Source organism: Rhododendron vialii, chromosome 5a (assembly GCF_030253575.1).
Source record: "Rhododendron vialii isolate Sample 1 chromosome 5a, ASM3025357v1".
NCBI lineage: Eukaryota > Viridiplantae > Streptophyta > Magnoliopsida > Ericales > Ericaceae > Rhododendron > Rhododendron vialii.
Window position 1 is genome coordinate 8,295,986 of NC_080561.1, and position 13,418 is coordinate 8,309,403.

General features: G+C 37.9%; 1 protein-coding gene and 1 long non-coding RNA gene across 5 annotated transcripts; both read right to left on the reverse strand.

Annotated features, from left to right (window-relative positions):
- Positions 1 to 275: 275 nt before the first annotated feature.
- Positions 276 to 8,391, reverse strand: LOC131325171 (protein CHROMATIN REMODELING 35). Of its 4 annotated transcripts, none has more exons than XM_058357270.1 (7): positions 8,157 to 8,391; positions 6,716 to 6,799; positions 5,123 to 5,679; positions 4,016 to 4,222; positions 3,368 to 3,517; positions 680 to 2,451; positions 276 to 594 (listed from the first exon to the last, which is right to left on the reverse strand). In XM_058357270.1, exons 2-7 carry the CDS (start codon positions 6,792 to 6,794, stop codon positions 591 to 593), a joined length of 2,769 nt encoding a protein of 922 aa, XP_058213253.1. In that variant the 5' UTR covers positions 6,795 to 6,799; positions 8,157 to 8,391; the 3' UTR covers positions 276 to 590. The 4 variants fall into 4 exon arrangements, with proteins under 4 accessions (XP_058213253.1, XP_058213252.1, XP_058213251.1 ...); XM_058357269.1 differs by lacking the exon at positions 8,157 to 8,391 and adding an exon at positions 7,474 to 7,629; XM_058357268.1 differs by lacking the exon at positions 8,157 to 8,391 and adding an exon at positions 7,034 to 7,070 and having other exon boundaries at positions 4,016 to 4,216.
- Positions 8,392 to 12,250: 3,859 nt separating this feature from the next.
- On the reverse strand, positions 12,251 to 13,322 carry LOC131325172 (uncharacterized). Its single transcript, XR_009199606.1, has 2 exons — positions 12,984 to 13,322; positions 12,251 to 12,488 (listed from the first exon to the last, which is right to left on the reverse strand). It is a non-coding gene; the product is annotated as an uncharacterized LOC131325172 (long non-coding RNA).
- Positions 13,323 to 13,418: the final 96 nt, after the last annotated feature.

Sequence of the window (13,418 nt, forward strand, 5' to 3'; positions counted from 1 at the left end):
TTGAGTCAATCAGGCAACATATTCTGATTCTGCAAAAAAGAGATGGGATTACTTCTCACAAGCAACCACAAAAGATTGGCCCAATTCATGTCGTTCATGAAGCTTTCCTTTAACTGCTGTCAACTACAATTTTACAAGAAAAAGAAATGATATAATCACCGCCTTTTGTTATGCATTCCTTATCGCAGGTATTCAAAAACGAAATGACACAATATTGTCACACTGAAGCATGGAAATGGTGCAACCATCTATCAGATACATGAAATAAGCAACAATTACTTTGAAAAGGTATGTATTTACGGCAAATTGAAACAGCTGTTTCCTGTACAAAGACAAATACCCTAAACTGGCAGATCCAGAACTAGTCAAGAGTCATTTCTTCGCCACTTTCACAAAGCTTAATGAACATCAAAAGGGACTTTTGCAGTTTTCTGGCAATGCAAAACGGCCAAAACCTTACATATGATCAGTTCAAATACCAACGCATCTACAAGAAATATTGTTGCAAAATGACCACACTAAGCTGCCTGTTAGAATCCAATGGTCAAAACCTACGCCTATAACCCCATACCTCGGCCCAATGTCCCATATTACCTGAAAAAAGGAAAAAGGTAGAATAATTCAGGGATAGATCACGGTTAAAAAAAATTCACTCATAAGTGGGTAAATTTTGACCAACCTTTTGAACAGAGCTTTCACGTCTTCACTCAACTTCGACGACCCCAAGAAATCATCCCCACAGTCTCTCACGTCCACAGTCTCCATTTCAAACTCGTTTTGACCACAATACTCATTCCATTCGAACCACATCTTCGCAATGGACTCTTTTCTGAAACAAGTGGCATGGTCTTCCTCTTCAGGTGACTCTGCGGCAACCAATCTATATGTATAGACTTTCCTCACTTGACCAGGTCGGAATGCACGACCTATTGCTTGGCGGGTAACTGATGGATTCAAGTGGACATCCAGTATAATGATCCGAGAAGCACCCACAAGAGATATTCCCTCCCCACAAGCTTTTATGGACCCAAAAAAGACCCTAGCATCAGGTGAAGTATTGAAGTGATCCATGGACCATTCCCTATTCTCAGAAGTGGAATCACCGGTGATTACGAAAATCTCTTTTCCAGGACTCCATCCCTTGACTTTCACTGCTAGCCTTTCCAAGAACTTTAGTGGCTGTAAATACGGGCTGAAAACTAGTAGCTTCTCACCACCTGATTCACACAACGCTAACAAATTTAGAAAGAATTTTGCCTTCACTCCTTCTTTAACATCCAAATTTTCCAAAATTTTATCCATTTTTGCATCGTCGATTCCGTCTCTTTCTCTAGACCCATTATTCTTCAAGTTATATCTCAACTGCGGGTGCACATAAAGCGCACTCCCATCGGAACTAATTTTGAACTTCCTGTTTAACAGCTTCAACTGTTCAACTTCACGCTTCTGTGTAGAGCTGAGATTGAGAAACACTGTGAAATCAACGAGTCCCGGCAGTTCATCCAGAAAATCCCCTTTGTAAAAATGGAGGACTTTTCCAGTCATTTCGCGTAAATCCTGGATCACAGTCACCTTTCTCTTGAAGTTCTCATCTTTCTGTAGAGTGAGCTCAACTGATTCGTAAAAAACGTTGTCTAAACCCTTTGCCCTCACATGTTTCCTCATAAAAGGCACTCTGCTCAATATCCGCCTGATAATGGCGCGTGAAGTATCCATCTTAAGGAATTTCGGACGAACAAGATCAAAAATATTGAACACTTCTTTCACATGATTCTGGTAAAGGGTTCCAGAAAGTACAACTTTCCTAGGTGTCTGGACTTTCTTGAGGGAGTTGAGGACATCGGTCTCCTCATTTCTGGGAGTGTGGCCTTCATCCAAAATGAGAATGGATGGGTATGTCAGAAGTATCTCTTGGCAAGCAACTGCAGCCTTGTTCGTTTCATTATCACATACTATGGACGAAAACTGCTTATACCCCAAAAATAGAATGCTTCTGTGGTCCGCCCACTTTTTTAGCACTTCAAGCTGTTGGGTTCGACTATCTGCTTTTACAGTGTAAAAGTCATACAGCGGAATGTCCTCCACTTGCCATCTTCGAAATTCCTTTTTCCAAGTAGCAAGGATACCTCTTGGCAGTACCACCAGTGGTTTAGCCTGGGGATACTTGGCAAGAAAACTCTGCATGAAACTGATTATCATGAAAGTTTTGCCCGACCCTGGGGCATGGGCAAGGATGCAGCCACCTGGATTGTCTGACACCAAATTGCTTAGAAGAAAATTAAAGCCCTCAACTTGATGGGGCTTCATTTGCTTCATGTGCCTGGGATGAGCCGCGATGTCAGTGATTATGAAATCCTGTCCAGATGATTTAGCACCGTCAAAGATTTCAGTGGGGTCCTTGTCCTTTGCATTACGGGCTTCAGAACTGTATGTTCGTATGTTCCTTGTGCTCTGAATCAAACAGAAAAAGAGACAATTGGTCGAAGAAATAGCAATAGGCAAAATGTTGTAGATCCTACTTACAACTACACTCTGAAAAATAAGAGACTAATATCTCCAATACACAGAACAAATATGTAAGGAAAACTTGGATAACGCAAACACAGAAAACATAAAATATAGCAATAAAGGGATAGACATCGATAACAGTATATATATATATATAAGCTTCTGTAGATTTTTCCGCAAAAGCTAGCTACTTAAAAGTGCCGATTGCTTATCTTCTTAACTTATCAAACTTTTGGGATATATAGTCATTGGTCATATATACATAGATAAATCTCATCCGATTAACCTCAAATATTAGAGCCACAATGAAGCTACAAGAGGGTGTATTCCAAAGCCTGCACAAACAGATGCTTCAATTACATTCTACAGCAAATGTAGTTAAGAGACTAATGACATAAGACCCAAAATGGATCTTGGAAACAAGACAGTATGGAATGTGGTGAATGTTCAAGTCAGAATTACTTAGAATATTACATGACAGTTTTAAGAAAGTTGGAGATATTTTCTATGGCCTAGAGAAGATGAAGGCTCTTCAATTTGGTTGAGGGCTGGAAAACAATCCAACCTCCTTGGAAATGGCAAGAATATTCAGAAGAAGAGGAATATTCATTCTCATCTAAAGAAAATAGTAGAGCTTATTTAAGAAAACCATGTCATGGATACAAAACTTTGAGCTAGGGATATTGGGAAAAATTTCTGATGATTATATACTGTTTAGCAATCCATGTGGGCCTCTGGGTAGCCTGGTCATACATGTCGATATGCAAATATGGATTATGGTCTTGATAAACTTTGCCGGTTACGGATTTCTAATAGCGGTCTGGATATGAAACATGGATTCCTGGACCATCGTACATACCTTAGCATACTGGTACTCGATAATGGTTTCGATTCCTCTTTGGATAACTCCACAAATCCGACAAACATAACCTAGATCGTCTTTCAAGACAAAACTATGGTCACATTCATCTTCTCCTTCATGTTCCTCAGGCGAATCTTCAACATTATCCTGAGAGAGTATAAAATTGAAATGAATACAGGAATGTGAAAAGAAAGCAAAACTTGATCATCGTCAATAAGATGTGAAACTGATATGCATAATTCCAAAGTGAGGGATGATTTTTGTTAACCAAACTATCAGGCAAAGCAACCCTTAAAAACATTTATTTAGCATCAACAGATCTCAAACCTTAAAATAGTGAAAAAGTCTAACATACATACTAACCAAAAAAAAAAAAAAGAGAAGAAGAAACACTCCAAAACCTTTCCTTTGACCGCACGGTTCAACGATTACCACACTGGTGAATTCATTTCAAGTACAACATGCAACATGTATGCCCATCAAAAGTCTATATAAACAGTAGAGTTGAATAAAATTAAATTATAGCACTGATATTGGAAGCTGAAGCGTCATGAAGCACCTAACTTAAAAATAGACTTTGCACAGACCAGCCAATCACCCACTATTTCAGGCGCTACGACAGAGGATGACATAAACACGAAGTACCTTGGAACATTCCATTGCAAAATTCATCTCCTTCCAAATATCAGCCAGACCATCAAATTCAGAATCAGTTTCCATCTCATCTTCAACGCCAACGTAAACTCCTTTATCTTTTGGGGTTTCACTTTCTTTTGGGGTTTCACTTTCTTCTGGAAGCTTTGCATTATTTTTTCCCGAACTTCGTTTAGGAGTACAATCTCTATCCTGTATCTTTCAATGACGTGAAACAATTAGCAGATAGCATAAAAAATACTAAAGAAACTATGGACTCGTGAAGGACAGAGGCACATGGCAAAATGTTGGTCCAATCCCAAATCATCTAATAAAAACGTTGAATGCAAGGAGAACTTTCCCAGGTCCAAATGACTCTCTAATAAGCATATTTCCTGATACATTAATTTTATTCTGTACGTGTAATTTTTTTTGGAAAGGTTTCCTAGAGCCTTTCATGTGTACTGGCATAGTTCTAGGAAAGTTTGATGATAGTTTTTCCTCTATCTTTTGGTAACTATAGTCTAAAAATGCTAATGAAATTTAGGAGTGGTACCACTGATAGTTAAAGCTTTGTGATGTCTTGTGACCAGAGTTTAATATAATAGATTGTTCAAAAGTTGAAAGTGCTAATCACTTTCAGTTTTCATTTACTCTACTATTTAGCCTTTTGTACCAACATGATTCTTTGGCAGGACTAAATCAATAGATTGGTAGCTTTGTCCATCTCATTGTTGTTGACTTCATACGTTTTCAATGACTAAGGAGAAAGGCAAACGGGATGTTCGTCCTTATGCTTTGTATTGGTTCAACCCAAACATGAAAATTAGGGAATAGTCCACAACACAGATTATAAGATCCTTTTCTTCAAGGGCAATCATACAACACCCCTTTTAAAGGTTGTTTCTCTTTCGAACAATTGTTTAAGGTTTCCATTCTTTGCGAATAACTTCTGTTAAAAGCAGGGTGGTACCTTCTCATCACATGCAACTGTGTAGGGGGGGTACTCACTAGGTAAGTCAATACTCAATACGATTACTGTGAAATTTTCCCTTGCTGGTTATGTCAAGTACTTGGTACCACTCAAACTCAAAGTTCAGAAGTATAAAATGCAATTACCAGGAAATCCTTCATTAGAAAATCCTTCATGAGAAACTCTCCAGGTGGCTTGGGCAAGATAATCTGCTGATATGAATTAAAGGGTTTGCGATCTTCTGTATCTTCATCCTCTGAATCAAGAACTACAACCGGCGATCTATGAACTACAACTGCCAATCTTTCTGCTGAAACATCATCGGTATCATCATCATCCAATTCAATCACATCCCGGCAAGCCAAAGGAGTAGCCGGCTGCTGGTTCACCTTTGCAGCCTCTTTCACCAGGTTCACTTCCAAATCTACAAGTGTAGGATGCATTGCAAAATAAGGATTCAGCATCTGCCTCTTCCGAGCAAGAAGATCATTTATTTCTTTTGTTACGCTCCCGTATTTGCCACAGTCAAGATCCTCCAACAAGTTCCGCACTGCGAATGGATTGGAATAGTCAATAATTTGCAGAGAAGTTCTTGCTTTCTTCTGCTCACGTTCATCACTCGTATATCCAGATGAAGTCAAATTGGCATGATGATTTTCTTCGCTAGATGATCTCATCCTCTTGCGTCCCTTCTGATGCAAATCTGTTTGAAAATTCCCGGGGAGGGGGAATGAAATATAAATAAGAAAGAAAAAAGACATGTTTTACTGTAAACAGTAGAGACCTGCGGGGGCTACTTTCCCACCAAAACAATACACATTCCTTACTTACAGTTCTACACTTCTATGATATACCAAAAAATCACGTTTCAATAAAATGCAAGGACCCAATTCACTACGAGTGAACTTAAGCTTGAATTTATCCCCTACTTCGCATCTTGAGTAAGTTAACTAGAATTATTAATCTAGTTATCTTAAGATTCATAACCAAGTTGGTGATTCTGAAAGACTGAAACTGGAGTAAGATCTGCCAGAGAAGTGATGTCACATCCCACAAAAAGTGATATCACATCATCATTGATATGTCGTATAAACATGCAAAGGTAAACAGGGAAGAGTGAATGATATCATCGCAATATCGAATTATAAAACAGCGCGTGGTTGGTGACGTGGTATCAACAATCTCCCGAGATTTTTTCTCCAATTTCTGAAATTCAGGTAGAACCTTAGAGAACTGAAATCTAACTTCGAAAATCATACTTGAAAAAAAGTTACCTAAAACCTCAAAAGACTGAATTTAATTTTTCAAAATTATACTTACAAAATTTCTACAAGCTAGTTTGGTCACCCTTGAGTCCAAATCCTGGTATTTATTTGAACAATTCGTAACATTGTAATTCTCACTGCATACAAACACATAGGGTCTGTTTGTCTGTTTATTTGACCGGATATGAGCATCAAATTGGACCATATATCCAAATGTGACTAAATATTCAGTATTTGGTTAAAATATTTACTATTCAAATTAAACATGCGATGAATACACAATCCGACAAAGTGTGAGCATGTGATATATACAATATCAGGCATGCGGTATTATCAATCGGGTCCGCTCACAATTAATCTATACAATGTGATTATATCTACAATATTAGTCCCGTCAAACATACACTCAACCAACATGAAACGAAAATATAAGGGCGAGAGAGAGAGAGAGAGAGAGAGAGAGAGAGAGAGTACCAGTAGGGCTACAAGGTGGAAACTTGGCTGCAAGCGGGAAAGCATAACTGTTTGGCCAACCTTCCACTGTCGACTCCATGATCACTACATTTGCCACAAAACCATTGAGAACAGGATAATCGGAGAAATTAAAATCAAGTAATCAACCCTTACAGACAAACAAACACAGATATACAAAAAGCAACAATTCTCTAAAGCAGCAATTGCATGACCGGCTCTGAGTTTTCGAGGCCAATGCGACTTTTTAAACTGGCCCTCTGATAAAGTAAAAAACAAACAAACTTGACAACCCATATATCATTAGTTCGAAAATCTTACTCCAACAACATTCTTCTGGCATTTTTAGCGCGCAAAAGTAGTAATTAAACCCTCGTATTGATCTTGTAAACGGGCACAATATAAGAGTAGACAATTTGGGGGCTGATGCAGCCGTAGCCTCAGCGTATGCCAATTTTTAGCAGCAAAAGTAGTAATTAAACTCCAATAGTCTTGTACATAGCTATGTAAGAGAAGACAAAATTTGGGGGGCCCACATGCTCGGCGTGTGCCCAAAGCCGGTCTGAGTAATTGCTAGAATTAGAACGAGAAAATAAATCCCGAGAATTTGAAAACAAAGAAAAAGGGTGCCGTAATTCGCCAGGGGATGAGCCCAAGGTGGGAAATGAAACTGGCTAAATTCAACACTGAGGAGGGTCGGATCCCAACTAAACCTAAATTCGACAGAAAGGAAAGGTCAACTAAGAGTGAAAATGACTCACATTGTCGACCACGGCGCTTTAACTCTCTCTCTCCCCTACTCCGCAACGAAGGCGATTGAAGTGAGGTGTGTAGTTTTAGAGAGAGAGAGCAGAGGGATTGACAAGACAGCTGCTGGAAAAGCCCTTCGGCCTTCACAGGTGCCGCTCTGTTTTACTTGAGCCCGAATCGTATAAAACCAACCAAGACCATCAAACTCAACTAATGTAAAGTATACTCAATCTAGTCTCCAAGCAAAAGAATATTCAAAAACACTAGCGTGTACGTAGCAAGTATCTAAAGTCCACAAATCAAGAACTTCTTTCCACCGACTTTCTCAACGCAGAAGGAATAAAAAATATTATACCAGGTATTCTAAAATGCCCATCTAAGTTTACTCGCATTTCCCCAAACGCATAGTGAGCAAAATAGTAACTAGTTCATGCTCTACTATAACTTAATTTCCGAATTTTCACACTGTAAGAAAACCCACACAATGAAGATCGAGAATATCAAAACTGAATAACTTCTATCACAATCATGAATAACTATACAAATCTTCAAGCCAAAACTCATGCGTACCAAGCATATCCAAACAAATCAATTAGGGCTTACTCTATCCTTGGATTAACTCTAACCAAAGCTCAAATTAAATGCACACCAAGGCATATACACACCCATATTTATCATTTAGCATAAATCCTACCTCAAAGAGTGAAATCCCCAAAATGCAAGAATCTCGAATTTTGACCGATTGAGATTTTGTTCGGATAGATGTGTAGCCCTCTGTCCGTAGATCACGCTTTCTACTTGCCTTTTTGCGAGATTCACGAGCCTTGACCTTCGATTTTGGTGTTGAAGCATGAGGGTTTATTGAATAGAGTTGGAGAGAGAGAATGAGAGAGGGAGGGAGTGAACGGAAAAGAAAAATAAGGTAAAACAGAGAACTCGTGAGTTCTCTCTGGGAGCTTGCACATTTTAAGTGCAAAATTGCACTATGGCCGTTCAAGAATCAAGTTATTGCTCCATCTTCTAAAATGTTTTGAGTCATTACACTAATGCCCATAAGCTAACAATTAATAATAATAACTCTAAAAGCTTATATATATAAAAAATAAAAAATAAAAAAACTCCATCTCATATGAGTCCCATGCACTCGGTCCATAGCACACAACTCATACCCGATCAACTAAACACACATGGACAAGTATATGCACGTCTATATAAAAAAAATCCATGCATTACTTACTAAATATAGTTACACGCGGTCACATTAATAAAATAAATTAATATTTGGGACGGATCACTACAGTTGCACTACGAGGGTGTAGAACGTCTCAGTGTGTCCAATTGAATTCTTTTTGTTATGATCTGAATTGTTCAGTTTGCAAAATTTGTTGAACACTACAATTTAGGGCAAAAATGAAATTTATCGGACATTGATATCTGCATAATCCAATTAAATTTGTATCATATTACATGATTAAAATTAGACTAACCATTCATTTTTGTATACCTAATATTATCCAACTAAGAAGCTAATGATATTCGATTAAGATCGCAATGACAAATTTTTTATTTTTATTTTATCAAACCACAAACATATCATATATGTAAGAAATGTTTGTGGGTTTGATAAAAAAAATAAAAAATTTGATTGGACACAATGAGGTGCTCTACAACCACGTAGTGCATTGGCACACAACAAGATCCCCTTATCCAAATTACACTTACCTTCCCAATGTTCTCTTCGATTACATTAGTATCCTTACGAGCTATTTGGATGGGGGATTAGCCCCTGGATATACCAAGCGGCCGGATTACAAATCCTTCCCTTCCTCTTCTCCGGTCTTCAGCTGGCAAAAACGGAAGTCAGATTAGAGGTGACTCTGGATTACATATCCACCCGCGGGGTGGATGCGGGTGGATTACCAACGACAAGGGTACCCCCCATCGTTGTTGAAAGACGAGGTTGCCCTTTTCCATTCCTATTCCTCATGCCTTTTGCTCACTTTTCTTCATCCCACAAACCAGATCAAGAAGAAGAGAGAGAGGAGAGGAGGAGGTCGCCGATTCAAACTCTAGTGACTCCCCCGCCGTACGTCGACGGTTCCAGTTCTCTACCTCGTCTTCCTTCTTCTTCCTCAGGTATTGTTAAGCTCCATTGTTGTAAGGTTTGAACTGTTGGTAGTTTCGCGATCTGAACTCATTCTAGTTTGGCGATTTGAATTTCTATTTATGAAAATTTTTGTATATGTTGGTTTGTTGAACCTACTACCCACATGGTTAAACTACCATTTACATGATCCAACAATCATCTACCTCCCATTCAACTATGAAGATTTAAAAAAAAAAAACGATATCTGTTTTTTCATATAAGTTTCATAATAATTGAATTATTTTACAAATATGTTATCTTTTAATCCGTTTTTCTTTAAAAAAAATATTAAGGTTTAAACATTAATTACCTAAATTGATTTATTTTTATCCAATTTTTTTGGATAATTATGTATTTATTTTTGTTTTAATTAAATTAACCTATATTACCCATTAAATTAATAAAATGAGGGCAATAAAGTCATTTCACATCTTATCCCATCATATCCACCCTCCAAATCCCTCTTCCGAAAAAACCATCCAAATATTGGATTACAAATCTACCTTTCTTAGGAGGTGGGTCCACCCTTCTTACATATTCATCCTCCTTCTATATCCACTCAAAATCATATCCTCCATCCAAACGGCCCGTTAGGGTTTGTTTGAAACCTGTAGAAAATGAGAAAAATTTCAAAAACGAGTTATCATCTATTGTTTTGGTTTGAGAGGAAAGTGAAGAGAAACTAGCAAAATCAAGTTTTGAGCGCACTGAATTTTGCTCTACGTTTTCCTTCTTGATTCTTTCCTTTTCTTTTCTCTTTGCTCCCCTTCTCTCCTCTTCCACAAGTTCCAGACAAAATGTTAAGGTCACATCCATTTGCTTGAAGTTTTTAGCGACCATTCAACGGTAGTACAGTACACCGTTAAAAATCAACTAGTAATAAAATAGTTGTTTCTATCATCAATGAATGTTTTAAAAGTGCCGAGTTTAATGTCTTAACATGCTTCATTTTTTATGCACATGGCTAGCGATTGATTTTATTTCAAAGTGATAACCAAAGTTTGTCTCACAATTTACTCATTTTATAATGTCTTCGATCTAAGGTATGCATCAAACACGCAAATTTTATCCTCAATTGTTATTCTTCCCGTCAAAAATAATATCGAAAGAAGATAGGGCAGAGTATCTGTGGTTGCGATGGCAAAATGGTAACTTTTTGTGTCGTTTGGGGTGGGTAATCAAATGTTGATTTTGGTTACAGAAAGTCTACTGGCACAGCAAATCTTTGCACAGATTTCTAAATGGGGTCCACCACGGGTCTCACACAAGTGATTCGAGCCGTTCATTATATTTAAAATATTTTTTCAAGGGCCCTTGCGATAAATGGGCTCAATCCGATACCTATAAGTACTTGATCTAATCGTCTAACTTTTCATTCTCTAAAAATCCGAATGAAAAGTTAGATGATTATCAAGCACTTATAGGTATCGGATTGAGCTGAATTTTATGTGGGGACCCTTGAAAAAATGTTTTAAACATAATGAACTGCTCGGATCACTTGTGTGGGACCCGTAGTGGGCCTCACATAAAAATTTGTGTACAATCTGTGCATAGATTTGCTGTGCCTGAAGACTGGTTCTTTTGGTTAACAGGTTGAAAAGGATGTCGGACCATGGGCTTGGGTAACATGGTAATTTATCTTCTCTGGTAGTTCATTTTAAAGATAAATTTTGGCCAAAAATAAAAACTTTAGCGGAACGGGACAAGATACATGTACATTTATTGCCCCATGTACATTTCGAGCTCGGCTCGTTTAGACTTGAGAGCCAAGCCCTTAACGAGCCGAACTTAATCATTTACTAAACATGTTTCTCTTAAAGAGCCGAGCTTTTGTCAAACGGGCCGAGCTCCACTCAGCTCGTTTACTAAACGAGCCGAAAACTCGAACCCGAGCTAAGCTCGTTTACCAAACGAGCGTTAACGAGTCGAGCCGAGCACGCGAGCTGCTCAATTCATTTAGGGAAAATGACGGCCAAGGACGTGTTGTAATAATAATACTCGCCAAGGACACTTTCAGCAATAACAAATGTTCTTAACTTATCCTTAGCGGGTATTAATTATCAAAATACGTCCTGAACTGTCATTTTTCCATTCATTTACAGCATTCCCTTGTTACCCCCCTTCGATCGGTCCGGATCAAAGGAGACTTGGCCTATAAACCAATCCCTCAAAGAATTGTTCATGGAATTATTATTGATGAGATTGTCCAGACCATATTTCCGATTATCATCCCGAATGTTCATTATTATGAGAAAAACATTTTTACGGCAGAGCTATGAAAATAATTTGCCGCGCTTAATCGCGCGCATTCAAATGTCTTTTGGATGGTCCGGATTTTGAAAAAACTATTTACTAGACGAATTTAACTCTTCGCACAATTTTTTTTTTTAAAATTCGGACTATTAATTGCCGAAACAGACGTCTGAAATTGCGTGGAGCCGTAAATAAGTTATTATGTGCCCTGTTATACTCAATGTACGAGGTACGTACGTAGTAGTAGATCCACGAACTTAATTAACATTTTCAAAACGTTAAGTGCCAAGATCTGCAATCAACAAGAATATTTGATTCTGCTTCTAGTTAATTTTAAATTCTTCAATTATGTACAAAATCTCCGAAAAATTCGTCCTGGAAAAAAGGAAAACAAAACAACAAAATTGGAATTTACAGGTAGCAAACAAAATCAAAATCGCTATTTACACTCCAAAAATAGGTGAAGCACATTGGGTTCTACTTGACACGCCACGACACGACAATGGTGATGAATGCTTCTTCCTCTTCTTCGGGCGTTCTTCTTTTTCCAGATCTTCCACAAATTCAACGTCGGCCAATCTCTTAAATGATCTTGATTTCCCAGAATAATATCTCGACAATCCTCTCCTGCGCTCAACAGCGAAGAGAGAGATTAGGGGCCGAACAGAGAGAGATTCATGTTGTTGCTTGCAATCATCATTAACAATAATTGTTACGAAGATCCAATGAAACAAATAGAGGGAAAATGCTAAAATTAATAAGTTGAAAATTATGATTTATTTTCATTTTTAGTGCTCTTTTACCAAAGTGAGCGTATATATTTTTCCGATTCAAAACTGCATTTTGTTGTTTGCGATCAATTATTACCAGTGTGTTCGGAATTGTCCTATGAAACAAATAACGGAAAAAGATGCTAAAAAACGTTGAAAATTTTGGTCCATTTTTTTCATTTCTATTACCCTTTCATCAAATTGAGTTTATATTTTCGCGATCTTCCTCGGTTTGAAAGGATAAAAACAATTCAACCAAAACTCAAAAAAAAGCACACAAAAAAAAAAAAAAATTGAAACCAAAGGAAAAGTGTCCGAAAGGGAGACAAATACAAAGAAGAAAATATCTTACTTCTGTGGTAGATTGATCTTCAGTGTATCCATGTCAAAGGTCCTCATGTTATCGGTTTCTTTCTCCATATGCTTTGAGAGAGAGAGAGAGAGAGAGAGAGAGAGAGAGAGAGAGAGAGAGAGAGAGAGGGGCTAGATGTTGATGGTGAGAGTTGAGAGAAAGAGAGAGAGAGAGAGAGATATGAGGAGTGAGGAGGATAATGCATGTGGAGAAGATATATATAGAGGGTTGGTTATGAATGGGTAAGAGAGCTTGTGGAAGTAACGGTTGGATATAATGGGGGCAATGAGGATAAGTGTTCACACGTCATGGGCAGAATGTTAAGCACAAGAATTTGGAAACGTGAACCCCAAGTTGTGAAATTATTCACGATAGTCTGGAGCACCATCACGTGTTACATTTTCGAATTCACAACTAAGTGTATGAACCCTACAT

Bases quoted from the DNA above. Each gene is read 5' to 3' on its own strand.
- LOC131325171 (XM_058357266.1), bottom strand. From the start codon at position 7,055: ATGCCAGAAGAATGTTGTTGGA. The intron at 4,223-5,122 runs GTAATTGCATTT...CGTCATTGAAAG, and splicing joins TTCTAATGAAGGATTTCCTG to ATACAGGATAGAGATTGTAC. The intron at 3,518-4,015 runs GTACTTCGTGTT...ATACTCTCTCAG, and splicing joins TTGCAATGGAATGTTCCAAG to GATAATGTTGAAGATTCGCC.